Source organism: Salvelinus fontinalis, chromosome 11, assembly GCF_029448725.1.
Source record: "Salvelinus fontinalis isolate EN_2023a chromosome 11, ASM2944872v1, whole genome shotgun sequence".
Lineage (NCBI taxonomy): Eukaryota > Metazoa > Chordata > Actinopteri > Salmoniformes > Salmonidae > Salvelinus > Salvelinus fontinalis.
This window is the reverse complement of record NC_074675.1, coordinates 36,805,925-36,819,727: the sequence shown is the minus strand read 5'-3', so window position 1 is coordinate 36,819,727 and position 13,803 is coordinate 36,805,925. Positions and strand designations below refer to the sequence as shown.

The 13,803-nt window shown below is 40.6% G+C and overlaps 1 protein-coding gene across 6 annotated transcripts in view; it reads left to right on the top strand.

Moving 5' to 3' along the window:
• Window positions 1-13,803, top strand: part of LOC129865654 (collagen alpha-1(XXV) chain-like) — a 315,129-nt gene that overhangs the window by 275,583 nt on the left and 25,743 nt on the right. For all 6 annotated transcript variants that reach the window (XM_055938597.1, XM_055938596.1, XM_055938594.1 and 3 more), the window contains 4 exons: window positions 2,078-2,122; window positions 2,709-2,789; window positions 2,987-3,049; window positions 3,171-3,221. In XM_055938597.1, the coding sequence (XP_055794572.1) occupies window positions 2,078-2,122; window positions 2,709-2,789; window positions 2,987-3,049; window positions 3,171-3,221 (240 nt within the window). The remainder of the gene's footprint in view (window positions 1-2,077; window positions 2,123-2,708; window positions 2,790-2,986; window positions 3,050-3,170; window positions 3,222-13,803) is intronic.

Sequence of the window (13,803 nt, the reverse complement as noted above, 5' to 3'; positions counted from 1 at the left end):
GTTGGTATTCAGGATTCAAACCACAATGGACATGAGCTGCAGCTCACCGTCTCCCTGGTCTAAAGGAAGGTGAGTGTCACGTCCTGACATTAGAGAGCCTTTTTATGTCTCTAGTTGGTTTGGTCAGGGTGTGATTTGGGGTGGGCATTCTGTTTTGTTTTCTATGTTGTTTTATTTCTATGTTTTGGCCGGGTATGGTTCTCAATCAGGGACAGCTGTCTATTGTTGTCTCTGATTGGGAATCATATTTAGGTAAACCTTTTTCCCTCCTTTCAGTGTGGGTAGTTAACTTTGAGGCACTATAGCCTTGTAAGCGACACTATAGCCTTTGTTGGCGACATTTTAAATAAAAAGGGAAATGTACACTCACCACGCTGCACTTTGGTCCACTTCTTTTGACGGCCGTGACAGAACTACCCACCATCAAAGGACCAAGCAGCGTGGCCAGGAGGAGCAGGGATCTTGGGCTCGGGAGAAGAGAGAATGGAGGACATCTTGGACATGAGAGGAGGTTATGGCAGGGGACAAGACCCTGCCATGGAACCAAGCTGAAGTAGCGAGGGAGGAACGACTTCGCTACAAGGAATCACGGCAACAGAGCAAGCACGAGAGGCAGCCCCCCCAAAAGTTTTTTGCCTGCCCCCAGAACCAGGCCTCCTGTTTGTCTCCCCAGCCTGGTAAGCCCAGTGGCAGCTCCACGCACCAGGTTGCCAGTACGTCTTCTCAGTCCGTTGAGACCTGTTCCGGCTCCACGGAGCAAGCCTCCTGTGATGATCCATGGCACGAAGCCTCCAGTGATGATCCATGGCAAGAAGCCTCCAGTGATGATCCATGGCACGAAGCCTCCAGCGATGATCCATGGCACGAAGCCTCCAGCGATGATCCATGGCACGAAGCCTCCAGCGATGATCCATGGCAAGAAGCCTCCAGTGAGGATCCATGGCACAAAGCCTCCAGTGAGGATCCATGGCACGAAGCCTCCAGTGAGGATCCATGGCACGAAGCCTCCAGTGAGGATCCATGGCACGAAGCCTCCAGTGAGGATCCATGGCACGAAGCCTCCAGTGATTATCCATGGCACGAAGCCTCCAGTGAGGAGTCATGGCACGAAGCCCGCAACGAGGGTCCCCAGTCCGGAGTTTCTAGCGACGGTCTCCAGGCCGGAGCCCCCAGCGAAGGTCCCTAGTCCGTGGCCCGCAACGAGGGTGCCCAGTCCGGTGCCCGCAACGAGGGTGCCCAGTCTGGGACCCGCAGTGAGGGTATCCAGTCTGGGACCCGCAGCAAGGGTGCCCAGTCCGGGGCCCGCAATGAGGCCCGCATTGTCTAGCAATAAACAACAACCAATTTGACAGAACTTGACGAATTTTGAGAAGAATAATAGGCTAAATGTTGCACAATCCATGAATGGAAAGCTTTTAGACTTATCCAGAAAGACACACCTCTGTATTTGCTGACTCAGGTGTGTGAACACATATTTAAATTAGATTTCTGTATTTCATTTGCAATACATTTGCATACATTTCTAAAAACATGTTTTGCCTATGTCGTTGTGTGGCATTGTGTGTAGATGGGTGAGAAAAAAAACTAGATTTAAATGTTTTTAATTCATTTGTTGTGCTGTAACACAATGAAATGTGGAATAAGTCAAGGGGTATAAATACTTTCTGAAAGCACTGTACAATGGATAATCCACTCAATTTGTCACAACAGATCAGGCCTGGATTCAAATACATGCGTATTTAGGTATTTGTTACTTATTTTCAAATGTGTTACCAAATTAACTACTTCTTTTAGAATTATTTGAAAGTATTTTTTTTATATATTTTTATAAATAGCCTACTAGTTTCAAATACATTATTTCAAAGAACCCTATGACCAAACAGACCTGGGTTCAAATGCATGGGAGTATTTATATATTTGCCAATAATACATGCCAATATTTTCCAAGTGAAAAAATATCCAAATTTTTACTTCTAAATGTATGTGAAAGTGATTAAAATAATATTTTAACCCAGGTCTGCAACAAGTCACTATACATTTTTGCTATACGTTTGTTACAATCCATTCTCTGATTCAGGGAGATCAAGGCATGCCTGGCCTCCCTGGGCTGGATGGTGAAATGGTAAGTAGCCCCAAGAAGTCTCAGTACCCAGTCATGCATGGTAAAGATAAAGGCCATCAAAAGCCATTCTTTAAGATTTGTACATTGGACTCATTGTCCTTAAAGAGATTCTCTGGTACGTTTGTATACTTTTTAGCCAGTAGTTCTGAAAATAGCACTCACGAGCTAAAAGTGGTCCCCGAAAATTGCATACTGCATCACATATGTGCAGATATGTGCACCACGTCATTGCTCTTTCTCTTGTTCTGCTGTGTGTATCTTGCTAGCTGTCACTTAAATGGTGAGGGGCTGAAGCTCATTGGCTAGAACTCAAATTGCTAGGGGGCTGCCCACATGTGGGAAAATCTAGGGTAAAGAGCGTCACACAGATTTAAGAAAACAGTTGCTTCAAACTGTGGATTTTGTGTCTAATTGAGCTAAAACGGTAATTCTGCTCATAGATTATGCATGTATGAACACATTGACACATCCAGCCCAAAGTCGCCAAAGTTCCGGAACAGCCCTCCAGGAATTGAATTTAATACCCCTGCAATTACATTTTCCCATTTGAATTGTCATTCTGATTACTCTATATTCTGTTTCCCAGGGTTTTAAAGGTTCCAAAGGAGACATGGGAATCCCTGGCACATCTGGAGAAAAAGGAACTGTTGGCTTACCTGGTTTACCAGTAAGAGTCTATCCACTAATCTTAACACATATACAATTATTCTTGACTTCAATAAGAGAAAGCAAATAGCTTCAACTTCGAGAACTATCACTATAGCTTATTTTGTAGGACAGCACAATAGATAAGATATACTGACTGTCTTGAACACTTTGAGGCAGCCTTCTTTAGTAAGTCATAATGAATGTCCTGTTTCCTAGGGCGTCAATGGATTGAAAGGGGATAAGGGTGATTCCGGTCTGTCTGGTCCTCAAGGGCCCTCAGTAAGTGAACTCCACTTTAGAGGCCTGCTTGGTTAAATTGTCAGTGTATGACCACATGATTATTTAACCATGTGAGTTATATTGGTTCAACCTGATTGGAATATCTCCCTCTCACATGCAGATTATTGGCCAACCTGGAGCACCTGGGCCCCATGGACCCCCAGGTCCCATGGTGAGTTTTCCCCCTAAACCAAGGTTGGGCAGTTCCAGTCCTGTAGGGCTGAATTTGCATCACACTTAACACTAACACACATCTTATTAAACAATTTGTAAATGTGGTGTATAGTGAAGACTATTAGTTGTTTATTTTAATCTGGTGTGTAAATGTTGGGTTGGAGTAAAAATGGAACACCTATGTGGCCCTTCGAGGACAAGAACTAAAACCCCTACCCTAGAACATCCATTGAACCAACCGGGATTCACTGTAGAGTGAAACCCATTACAAAACTTTAAAAAATTACCAGAGAGTGCCACTGATCTATAGAGGCATAACTTTACTAAGTATGGTCTATGATGGATATTCATCCATCCTCAACAGTAGGTTAATGACCTTTTTGGAAAATCAAAACATTCTGGGGGAAGAACAAAATCTGAATCCAGAGGCTGTATCGGCCATATCTTCTCAGTCTACACAATAGTCACAAATTGACTAAAGGAAAATAAGCCTACTTTTGTATGTTTCAATGATTTCCAGAAAGCGTTAGATGTTGTAAATATGGGTCTTTTAGCCAATAGTTTGATAAAGACAGGGGTTGATGGGAAATTTTATCACACAATGCAGTCTCTCTACAAACCAAATGCCTGTGTGTGTGTTAACGAATATCATACAGATTGGTTTCCCACACCCCCAGGTATAAAACAATGAGACGCCGTATCACTGACTTTGTTTGCTATGTTTATTAATGATTTGGCAACATCAATTTAAGAGTTAAATATGGGAGTATGATATGATTGTCACGTTCCTGACCTGTTTTATGTTGTTTTGTATGTGTGTGATGGTCAGGGCGTGAGTTTTGGGTGGGCAGTCTATGTTTTCCGTTTCTATGTTGGTTTTGGGTTGCCTGGTATGGCTCTTAATTAGAGGCAGGTGTTTTGCGTTTTCCTCTAATTGAGAGTCATATTAAGGTAGGAGGTTCTCACTGTTTGTTTGTGGGTGATTGTCGCTGTGTCTGTGTATTTTGCACCACACGGTACTGTCTCGTCTCGGTCGTTCCTGTTTATTGTGTTCCTCGTTTCATGTAAGTTCATAGTTTAGGTCTGTCTAGTTCGTTTTGTTATTTTGTAAATCATTCAAGAGTATTTCGTTTCGTGTTTTTCCGTCTTGTCATTAAAACATTATGTATTCATCACCCGCTGCGCCTTGGTCAACTCTCTCACCGAAAGAGAGCCGTTACAATGATGAAATGCTAAGTATCCTCCTATATGCTGATTATATTAATTTGATGACATAAACTGAACTGAAGACCTTTAGAAAATGTTATTATGTGCAGTCAATTGGTGCATAACATGGAGACTCATGATCAGTCAGGGAAAAAACACAGATAATTCTTTTTAAAGAACCAGGTTCTAAGAAGTGTTTTGGTGAGGGTTTCTTGAGTTTACTAGCGATTGTAAATATTTGAGTCTTCATTTGATGAACATGAGCTTTCTATACTGCAATTCTTCCAATTCTGTCAGCAAGTAGCGCTCTTGGGGGAGTTATAGGAAAACAAAATTATTTTGGTTATGCCACATTCAGACATGTTTGAATCCTGTTCTGGACAATTCAGCAGGAGTGTTGGGTGCTAAGAGGTATCTCAAAAACGAACATGTCCATAACATAGCAGACGATGTAACTATTGTGACCTCGAAGAGATAGATAATTAAATTAATTTGATCCTCTATTGCCTTTTCTTCCACAATTGTCACGCCCTGACCTTAGAGAGCCTTTTTATTTCTTTATTTGGTAAGGTCAGGGTGTGATTTGGGTGGAAGGAAAGGCAATAGAGGATCAAATTAATTTAATTCTCTAGTTTTCTATTTCTTTGTTGGCCGGGTATGGTTCCCAATCAGAGGCAGCTGTCTATCGTTGTCTCTGATTGGGAATCATACTTAGGCAGCCTGTTTTTCCACCCTAGTTTGTGGAAAGTTGTTTTTGCACAGTAGCTGAGAGCCCTGCAGAACTTTACGTTCGTTTATATAGTTTATATTTATATTGTTTTGTTGGTGTTTCATTATTAAATTATCCTGAACACTTTTCACTCTGCGCTTTGGTCTCACTCATTCAACGACGGACGTCACAACAATATACAGTGCCTATCAAAAGTTTGGACACCTACTCATTCCAGGGTTTTCTTTATTTTTACTATTTTCTACATTGTAGAATAATAGTGAAGTTATCAAAACTATGAAATAACACATATGGAATGATGTAGTTACCAAAAAAGTGTTAAACAAATCAAAATGTATTTTTCTTGAAGGAGTTTCCACATATGCTGAGCACTTGTTGGCTGCTTTTCCTTCACTCTGCGGTCCAACTCATCCAAAACCATCTCAAATGGATTGAGGTCGGGTGATTGTGGAGGCCAGGTCATCTGATCCAGCACTCCATCACTCTCCTTCTTGGTCAAATAGCCCTTACACAGCTTGGAGGTGTGTTGAGATATTGTCCTGTTGAAAAACAAATGATAGACCCACTAAGCACAAACAGATGGGATGGAGTATTGCTGCAGAGTGCTGTGGTAGCCATGCTGGTTAAGAGGGCCTTGAATTCTAAATAAATCACTAACAGTGTCACCAGCAAAGCACCCCCACACCATCACACCTCCATGTTTCACGATGGGAACCATACATGTGGAGATCATCCGTTCACCTATTCTGCGTCTCACAAAGACACGAGGGTTGGAAACAAAAATCTCAAATTTGGACTCATCAGACTAAAGAACAGATTTCCACCGGTCTAATGTTCTGTTGCTCATGTTTCTTGGCCCAAGGAAGTCTCTTCTTCTTGTTGGTGTCCTTTAGTAGTGGTTTCTGAGCAGGAATTCGACCAAGGCCTGATCCACCCAGTCTCCTCTGAACAGTTGATGTTGAGATGTGCCTGTTACTTGAACTCTATGAAGGATTTATTTGGGCTGCAATCTGAGGTGCACCAGTACATCTAGCTGCAGTGAACTTGTTCCACAAATTAGGGGCAAAAAAACTAAATGCGGATTTTCCTAAATCTGTGGAGACTGAAGGGATCTCTAGTGTTATCCATTCCTGTGAACGGGTTTGGTAACTTATTATTCTTATCTCAATTAAGGAAGATAACATATGGAGGGAGTTTCTGTTAGATTGCTTTGTAAATAAATAAAAGAGAATGCAGCTCTCTTCTTACAGAGGGGTCCATCCCACATTTTTATACAGACTACAATTATGAGTGCTAAAATTGTCCCCTGTGATTAAGCGTATTGTGGAATGGTAGACTGCGTCCAAGGGTTTTAAAACAGAGATTGCTGCATGCATGTAAACAATATCACTAAAATCCAATACAGGGAGAAGCGTTGCTTGAACAATCTTTCTCCTATTTTTAATACTAAGGCATGATTTATTTCCATATAAAAAACTATCTTGGATCTTAACTTCTTAGTCAGATGTTTTATATGCGTTACGAAGGATAACTTGTCATCAATCCAGACACCCAGGTACTTATATTGAGAAACAAGCTCAATTTGGGCTCCATTTATAGTGCAAATATGCAGGTCCTCATGGTCAACATTTCGTGACCTAGAGAACAGCATGAGCTTGGTTTTACTCGTATTTAACACTAATTTAAGATATGTAAGTGATTTCTGAATTTAATCAAAGTCATGCTGAAGTTCACAAATGGCCTGCTGCACTGAGGTGTCACAGGAATACAAAACTGTGTCATCTGCATAGAGATGAATGCTACAATAATTAACAGTGTTTCCTATGTCATTAATATACAAAGTGAACAATAATGGACCCAAAATTGAACCCTGAGGAACATCTTTTTGAATTTCAAGAAATGTATCAAGATGGCCTGAGTTCTGTTGCTAAGATAATTCTGAAACCATAAACAGGCTGTATATCCCATGGCCTACTCTTGATAATTTCTTCAGCAAAACAGAATGATCAACAGTGTCGAACGCCTTTGACAGATCAATAAACAAGGCAGCACAGCTCTTTTTAGCAACCAAGGCATTTTTTATTTATTTTTATTTTTTATTTTACCGTTATTTTACCAGGTAAGTTGACTGAGAACACGTTCTCATTTGCAGCAACGACCTGGGGAATAGTTACAGGGGAGAGGAGGGGGATGAATGAGCCAATTGTAAGCTGGGGATGATTAGGTGGCCATGATGGTTTGAGGGCCAGATTGGGAATTTTAGCCAGGACACCGGGGTTAACACCCCTACTCTTACGATAAGTGCCATGGGATCTTTAATGACCTCAGAGAGTCAGGACACCCGTTTAACGTCCCATCCGAAAGACGGCACCCTACACAGGGCAAGATTAACAACTAGAGTGGTTGCTGTGGCAGTACTATACCCAAGCCTAAACCCTGATTAGTTTATATTAAGAATACAATGATCAGATAAAAAGGAACGAAGTTGTACATTAACCAAGGATTCAAGAATTTAAGCTAAACAAGGTAGTCCTGAAATGGGGCAATAGTTGTCTAGATCATTTGTATCCCCACCCTTATAGAGTGGCAGCACATATGTGGATGTCCAAACTTTTGGAATACTTCCTGATAACAATGTTAAATAAAAAATGTGGGCTACTGAGCCATCAATAAGGGGTGCTGCACACTTAAACAGACTAGGATCCAAATGATCAGCCCCTTTGGATTTTCTTTTGTCTAATGTTAACAAAGCATCCAGGACTTCTTTATCACTAGCATTTTCAGTATCATTCAATAGATTTTCACCATCTACATCCAAACTACTCTTTTCAAGAGCTGTCTTTGATATACATTCAAATAAAATGCCTTCAGAGACAAAATGGTGATTAAATGCATTAATGACATCAATTTTGTCAGTAATAGGGCCAGAATCTCTATTAATTTATTGGGGGAGAGAAGATGAGATACAACCCTTCAGTGGTTTAACAGCTTTCCAAAATGTTTGCTTGTTTCCCTGTACATTCAGATAGTGTATTAACATAACAATCAGATGTAGCTTTTTTAAACAGTTTTACACACAGATTTCTCAACCGCCTAAAAGACTGCCAGTCTGGGCCCGAGTCTGTGAATCTAGCTTCGGCCCAGGCAGTATCTCTGTTGTGAATGATTTCAGATAGCTCTTGACTGAACCAAGGGCAAGACCGATTTTTTATTAATTTATTTTTAAAGGGAGCGTGTTTATCTACAAAACATTTGAGAAGTGGTTCAGAGCCAACTCTGGGTCAGGTATAGATGCAATACAATCAAAGTCATACAAATAAAGGTCACAAAAAAAGGCCTGTTCATTGAAATGTTAAAAATGTCTCTTGTTGATTAAACGAGATTTGGATCGAGGCATCCGTATATCCCTGACACATGCAATGGGACAGTGGTCACTAATATCCAAAGCAAATACCCTACTCCCAGCATATTTATCTGGAGTATTTGTAAATATGAGGTCAATCAAAGTTGATTTCGTAGGGTCCTTTAAGTTTGGACGAGTGGGCTTTGTAATCAGCTGGGTCAAATTTAGATTAGTACAAAAATCATTTAGACAATCAGCATTCTGCGTTCCCCATGCAAGATTAAAATCTCCAGCGGTCAACACCTCTGGGGTAATAAAAATGGCAATTAAATCAATGAGTTTGTTTAGTAACTAGATTCCTAGAACTGTTATTCTTGAGTTTGAGCACAACTGAAAACTTAAAGCCAACAATTCAAATTGTTTAGGACTGGAAGTAGCCTTTAACAGAGACACAGAAATAGGATTCTTTGTGTAAATAGCAACACCACCACCTTTGCCTTTCCTATCAGCCCTAAACACATTGTAACCATGCATAGCAACATCAGAGTCCAGGGTTTTATCAGTTAGCCAGGTCTCAGATACAATAAAAATACCAGGGTCTGCCTGAGAGGCCCAGATCTTGACATGATCCATTTTAGCCTGTCTAGGATGAGCGTGCCACTAGCGGCACCCCCCCCCCCCCCCCCCCCCCCCCCCACTGAAAAACCAGTGCCGCGAAATTCAAAAAAAATATTTTTTTAAAATATTTAACTTTCACACATTAAAGTCCAATACAGCTAATGAAAGACACAGATCTTGTGAATCCAGTCAACATGTCCGATTTTTGAAATGTTTTACAGGGAAGACACAATATGTAAAGATGTACATCTATTACCTAAAAACACATTAGCATAATCCACCATCTTTTATTTGTCCACCAACACCAGTAGCCATCACCAATTCGGCTAAACTAAGATATTTATAGCCCCTAACCAACAAAAAAACTCATTAGATGACAGTCTGATAACATATTTATGGTATGGGATAGGTTTTGTTAGAAAAAAGTGCATATTTCAGGTAGATGGCATAGGTTACAATTGCACCCACCGTCACAAATGGAATAGAAAAACTACTTAGAGCAACGTGTTTACCTACTTACTAATCATCAAACATTTCGTAAAAATACACAGCATACACGAATCGAAAGACACAGATCCTGTGAATACAGACAATATTTCAGATTTTCTAAGTGTCTTACAGCGAAAACACAATAAATCGTTATATTAGCATAGCACATAGCACATAGCAGCCCAGCATTTTTTCACTAACCTTCTCAGAATTCTTCCGATGACACTCCTGTAACATCATATTACACAATCCATATAGAGTTTGATCGCAAATGTTTATATTTAGCCACCAAAATCATGGTTAGACAATGTGAAATGTAGACAAGCTGGTCAGAAAATGTCCTTGCGCCACTTAGACAGTGATCTACTCTTATACATAAATACTCATAAACGTGACTAAAAAATATAGGGTGGACAGGGATTGATAGACAATTTAATTCTTAATACAATTGCGGAATTACATTTTTTAATTTATCCTTACTTTTCAATACAGTTTGCGCCAAGCGAAGCTACGTCAAAAAACATGGCGTCCTAAGCCACTAAAATGTTTCGACAGAAACACGATTTATCATAATAAAAATGTCCTACTTTGAGCTGTTCTTCCATCAGTATCTTGGGCAAAGGATCCTTTCTTGGGAGTAATCGTCTTTTGGTGGAAAGCTGTCCTCTTGCCATGTGGAAATGCCAACTGCGTTCGGGATGAACTGAAAAGCGTGCCCGGCTATTCATATCGTTTCAAAAATAAATGTCCCAAAATCGCACTAAACGGATATAAATTGCTATAAAACGCTTTAAATTAACTACCTTATGATGTTTTTAACTCCTATAACGAGTGAAAAGATGACCGGAGAAATATAACAGGCTAAACTAACGCTTGGAACAGGAGCGGGTCGGTGTCCTCCACGCGCGTTACGCACCAAGAAAAGACTTGCTAGCTACAGGGTTTTTTAATTTATAGTGCCTGTGAACGCGCAATCGACCCCATTGAAATCGTCATCACGTAAAGGCATCCAGGGGAAGACGTAAGCAGTGTCCGTATAGTCATAGCAATAACAGTGCCCTTTTAACTGACTCCAGAACAGTGGCCAAAATTTCTGAAATCTAACTCCATGTCAGGGAAATTGCTGTAGAATGGGCTCTGTTCCACTTAGAGACAAAATTTCAACTCCTATAGAAACTATAGACTGTTTTCTATCCAATAATAATAATAATATGCATATTGTACGATCAAGGATTTTGTGGGAAGCCGTTTCAAAAATTACACGATTAGCATAAATAGTCACAACAGCGCCCCCATCCTCAACAGGTTAGGTAATAAACTATGAATACTAAGATGTAAAAATGTTTAACATTTTCTGCATTTAAAATCATACAGCGTTTCAATACTTTGAGATTTCAGAACAACAGGATACTCAACAATTCGATTATACATATTAGGAAAAGAAAACAGAGTAGGAATAGCAATGACATTTCTCCGGTTAACACCATTATGTCACCACCTTCAGATACAACATGTAGAACTCTCACAGTGACCAATGAGAAGATGGTAAAAAACGGACTTCTATGTAATGATAATATTGTCCTCACATGAATTTAGTTGACCAAGAACCTTTCCAGTGTTTTGATGACAACAGCCGGGAGCCATTTTCACCCAGGTGAATTCCGTCTTCCACAAAGTAGCCAGGCCTATTCCAGAAGGAGTCAGACTTGTCGACGAAGGACTTCCCCGGGTCCTTGGTCAGACGCATTAACCACTGGTGTTTGCGATATGTATCATAGTTCAAAGGGACAAGATCATCCTCACCCTTTTCAGACAACTATATACTGATGTATCATGCCTCCCAACTGTCTGGATGATTCCCGTAGATAACCTGGTCACCCATAACAGCTGACACACTCTCACTCATTATTCAGAGGCATTCATTCAAAATACACTGGGTTACAAATCTGACATAGGAGAAACTACAGTATGGCCCCAGTGATGGACGACAAAATGAAACGACTTCTGCATCTACTGATGATTGTCCACCGGCCTGAGGAGAGACACATGAAACGAGGGGTTAATGCGATAATAGGAAGGGAGTTGTAATCTATAACACACCTCGTTTATCCTCCTCAGGACTTTAAATGGCCCCACACACTGCGGCCCCAGATTCCGGCAGGGCAGGCGGAGGGGCAGGTTCCGAGAGCCAGACCCTGTCCCCCGGTGCGAACACGGGAGCTTCACTGCGGTGGCAGTCAGCGCTCTTCTTCTGCCGTCCACCCGCTTGCTTAACTGTTGGGGATGGGGGCGCTGTTTAGACTATTTATGCTAATGTGGCTAATTTTTTAAACGGCTTCCCACAAAATCCTTGATCGTACAATATGCATATTATTATTATTATTGGATAGAAAACAGTCTATAGTTTCTATAGGAGTTGAAATTTTGTCTCTAAGTGGAACAGAGCCCATTCTACAGCAATTTCCCTGACATGGAGTCAGATTTGAGAAATGTTGGGCACTTTTCTGAAGTCAGTTAAAAGGGCACTGTCGTTGCTATGACTATACGGACACTTCTTACGTCTTCCCCTGGATGCCTTTACGTGATGACGATTCCAACGGGCTCGATTGCTCGTTCACAGGCCCTACAAATGAAAAAACCCTGAAGCTAGTCATTCTTTTGGAGCTGCGTAACGCGCGTGCTGGACACCGACCCGCTCCTGTTCCAAGCGTTAGTTTAGCCTGTTATATTTCTCCGGTCATCTTTTCACTCGTTATAGGAGTTAAAAACATCATAAGGTAGTTAATTTAAAGCGTTTTATAGCAATTTATATCCGTTTAGTGCGATTTTGGGACATTTATTTTTGCAACGATGTGAAAAGTTGGGCACGCTTTTCAGTTCATCCCGAACGTAGTTGACATTTCCACATGGCAAGAGGACAGCTTTCCACCAAAAGACGATTTCTCCCAAGAAAGGATCCTTTGCCCAAGATACTGATGGAAGAACAGCTCAAAGTAGGACATTTTTATTATGATAAATCGTGTTTCTGTCGAAACATTTTAGTGGCTTAGGACGCCATGTTTTTTGACGTAGCTTCGCTTGGCGCAAACTGTATTGAAAAGTAAGGATAAATTAAAAAATGTAATAACGCAATTGTATTAAGAATTAAATTGTCTATCAATCCCTGTCCACCCTATATTTTTTAGTCACGTTTATGAGTATTTATGTATAAGAGTAGATCACTGTCTAAGTGGCGCAAGGACGTTTTCTTTACCAGCTTGTCTACATTTCACATTGTCTAACCATGATTTTGGTGGCTAAATATAAACATTTTCGATCAAACTGTATATGCATGTTGTAATGTGATGTTACAGGAGTGTCATCGGAAGAATTCTGAGAAGGTTAGTGAAAAAATTAATATCTTTTGGCGATGTTGACTTTTATCGCTCACTTTGGCTAGAATCAATGCTGGGCTGCTAATTGCTATGTGCTAAGCTAATATAACGATTTATTGTGTTTTCGCTGTAAGACACTTAGAAAATCTGAAATATTGTCTGTATTCACAGGATCTGTGTCTTTCGATTCGTGTATGCTGTGTATTTTTACGAAATGTTTGATGATTAGTAGTTAGGTAAACACGTTGCTCATTGTAATTATTCTAGTCCATTTGTGATGGTGGGTGCAATTGTAAACTATGCCATATACCTGAAATATGCACTTTTTTCTAACAAAACCTATCCCATACCATAAATATGTTATCAGACTGTCATCTAATGAGTTTTTTTGTTGGTTAGGGGCTATAAATATCTTAGTTTAGCCGAATTGGTGATGGCTACTGGTGTTGGTGGACAAATAAAAGATGGTGGATTATGCTAATGTGTTTTTAGGTAATAGATGTACATCTTTACATATTGTGTCTTCCCTGTAAAACATTTTAAAAATCGGAAATGTTGACTGGATTCATAAGATCTGTGTCTTTCATTAGCTGTATTGGACTTTAATGTGTGAAAGTTAAATATTTTAAAAAAATATTTTTTTTGAATTTCGCGGCACTGGTTTTTCAGTGGGGGGGGGGGGGGGGGTGCCGCTAGCGCCACGCTGATCCTAGACAGGTTAAGTGATTCCTGGACGGCCCTCCAGGTCTCCTTAGAGCGCTGCACCCACTCCTCCACCACAGGAGCCTCGGTCTGACTCTGATGCCACGGTGCCAGGACC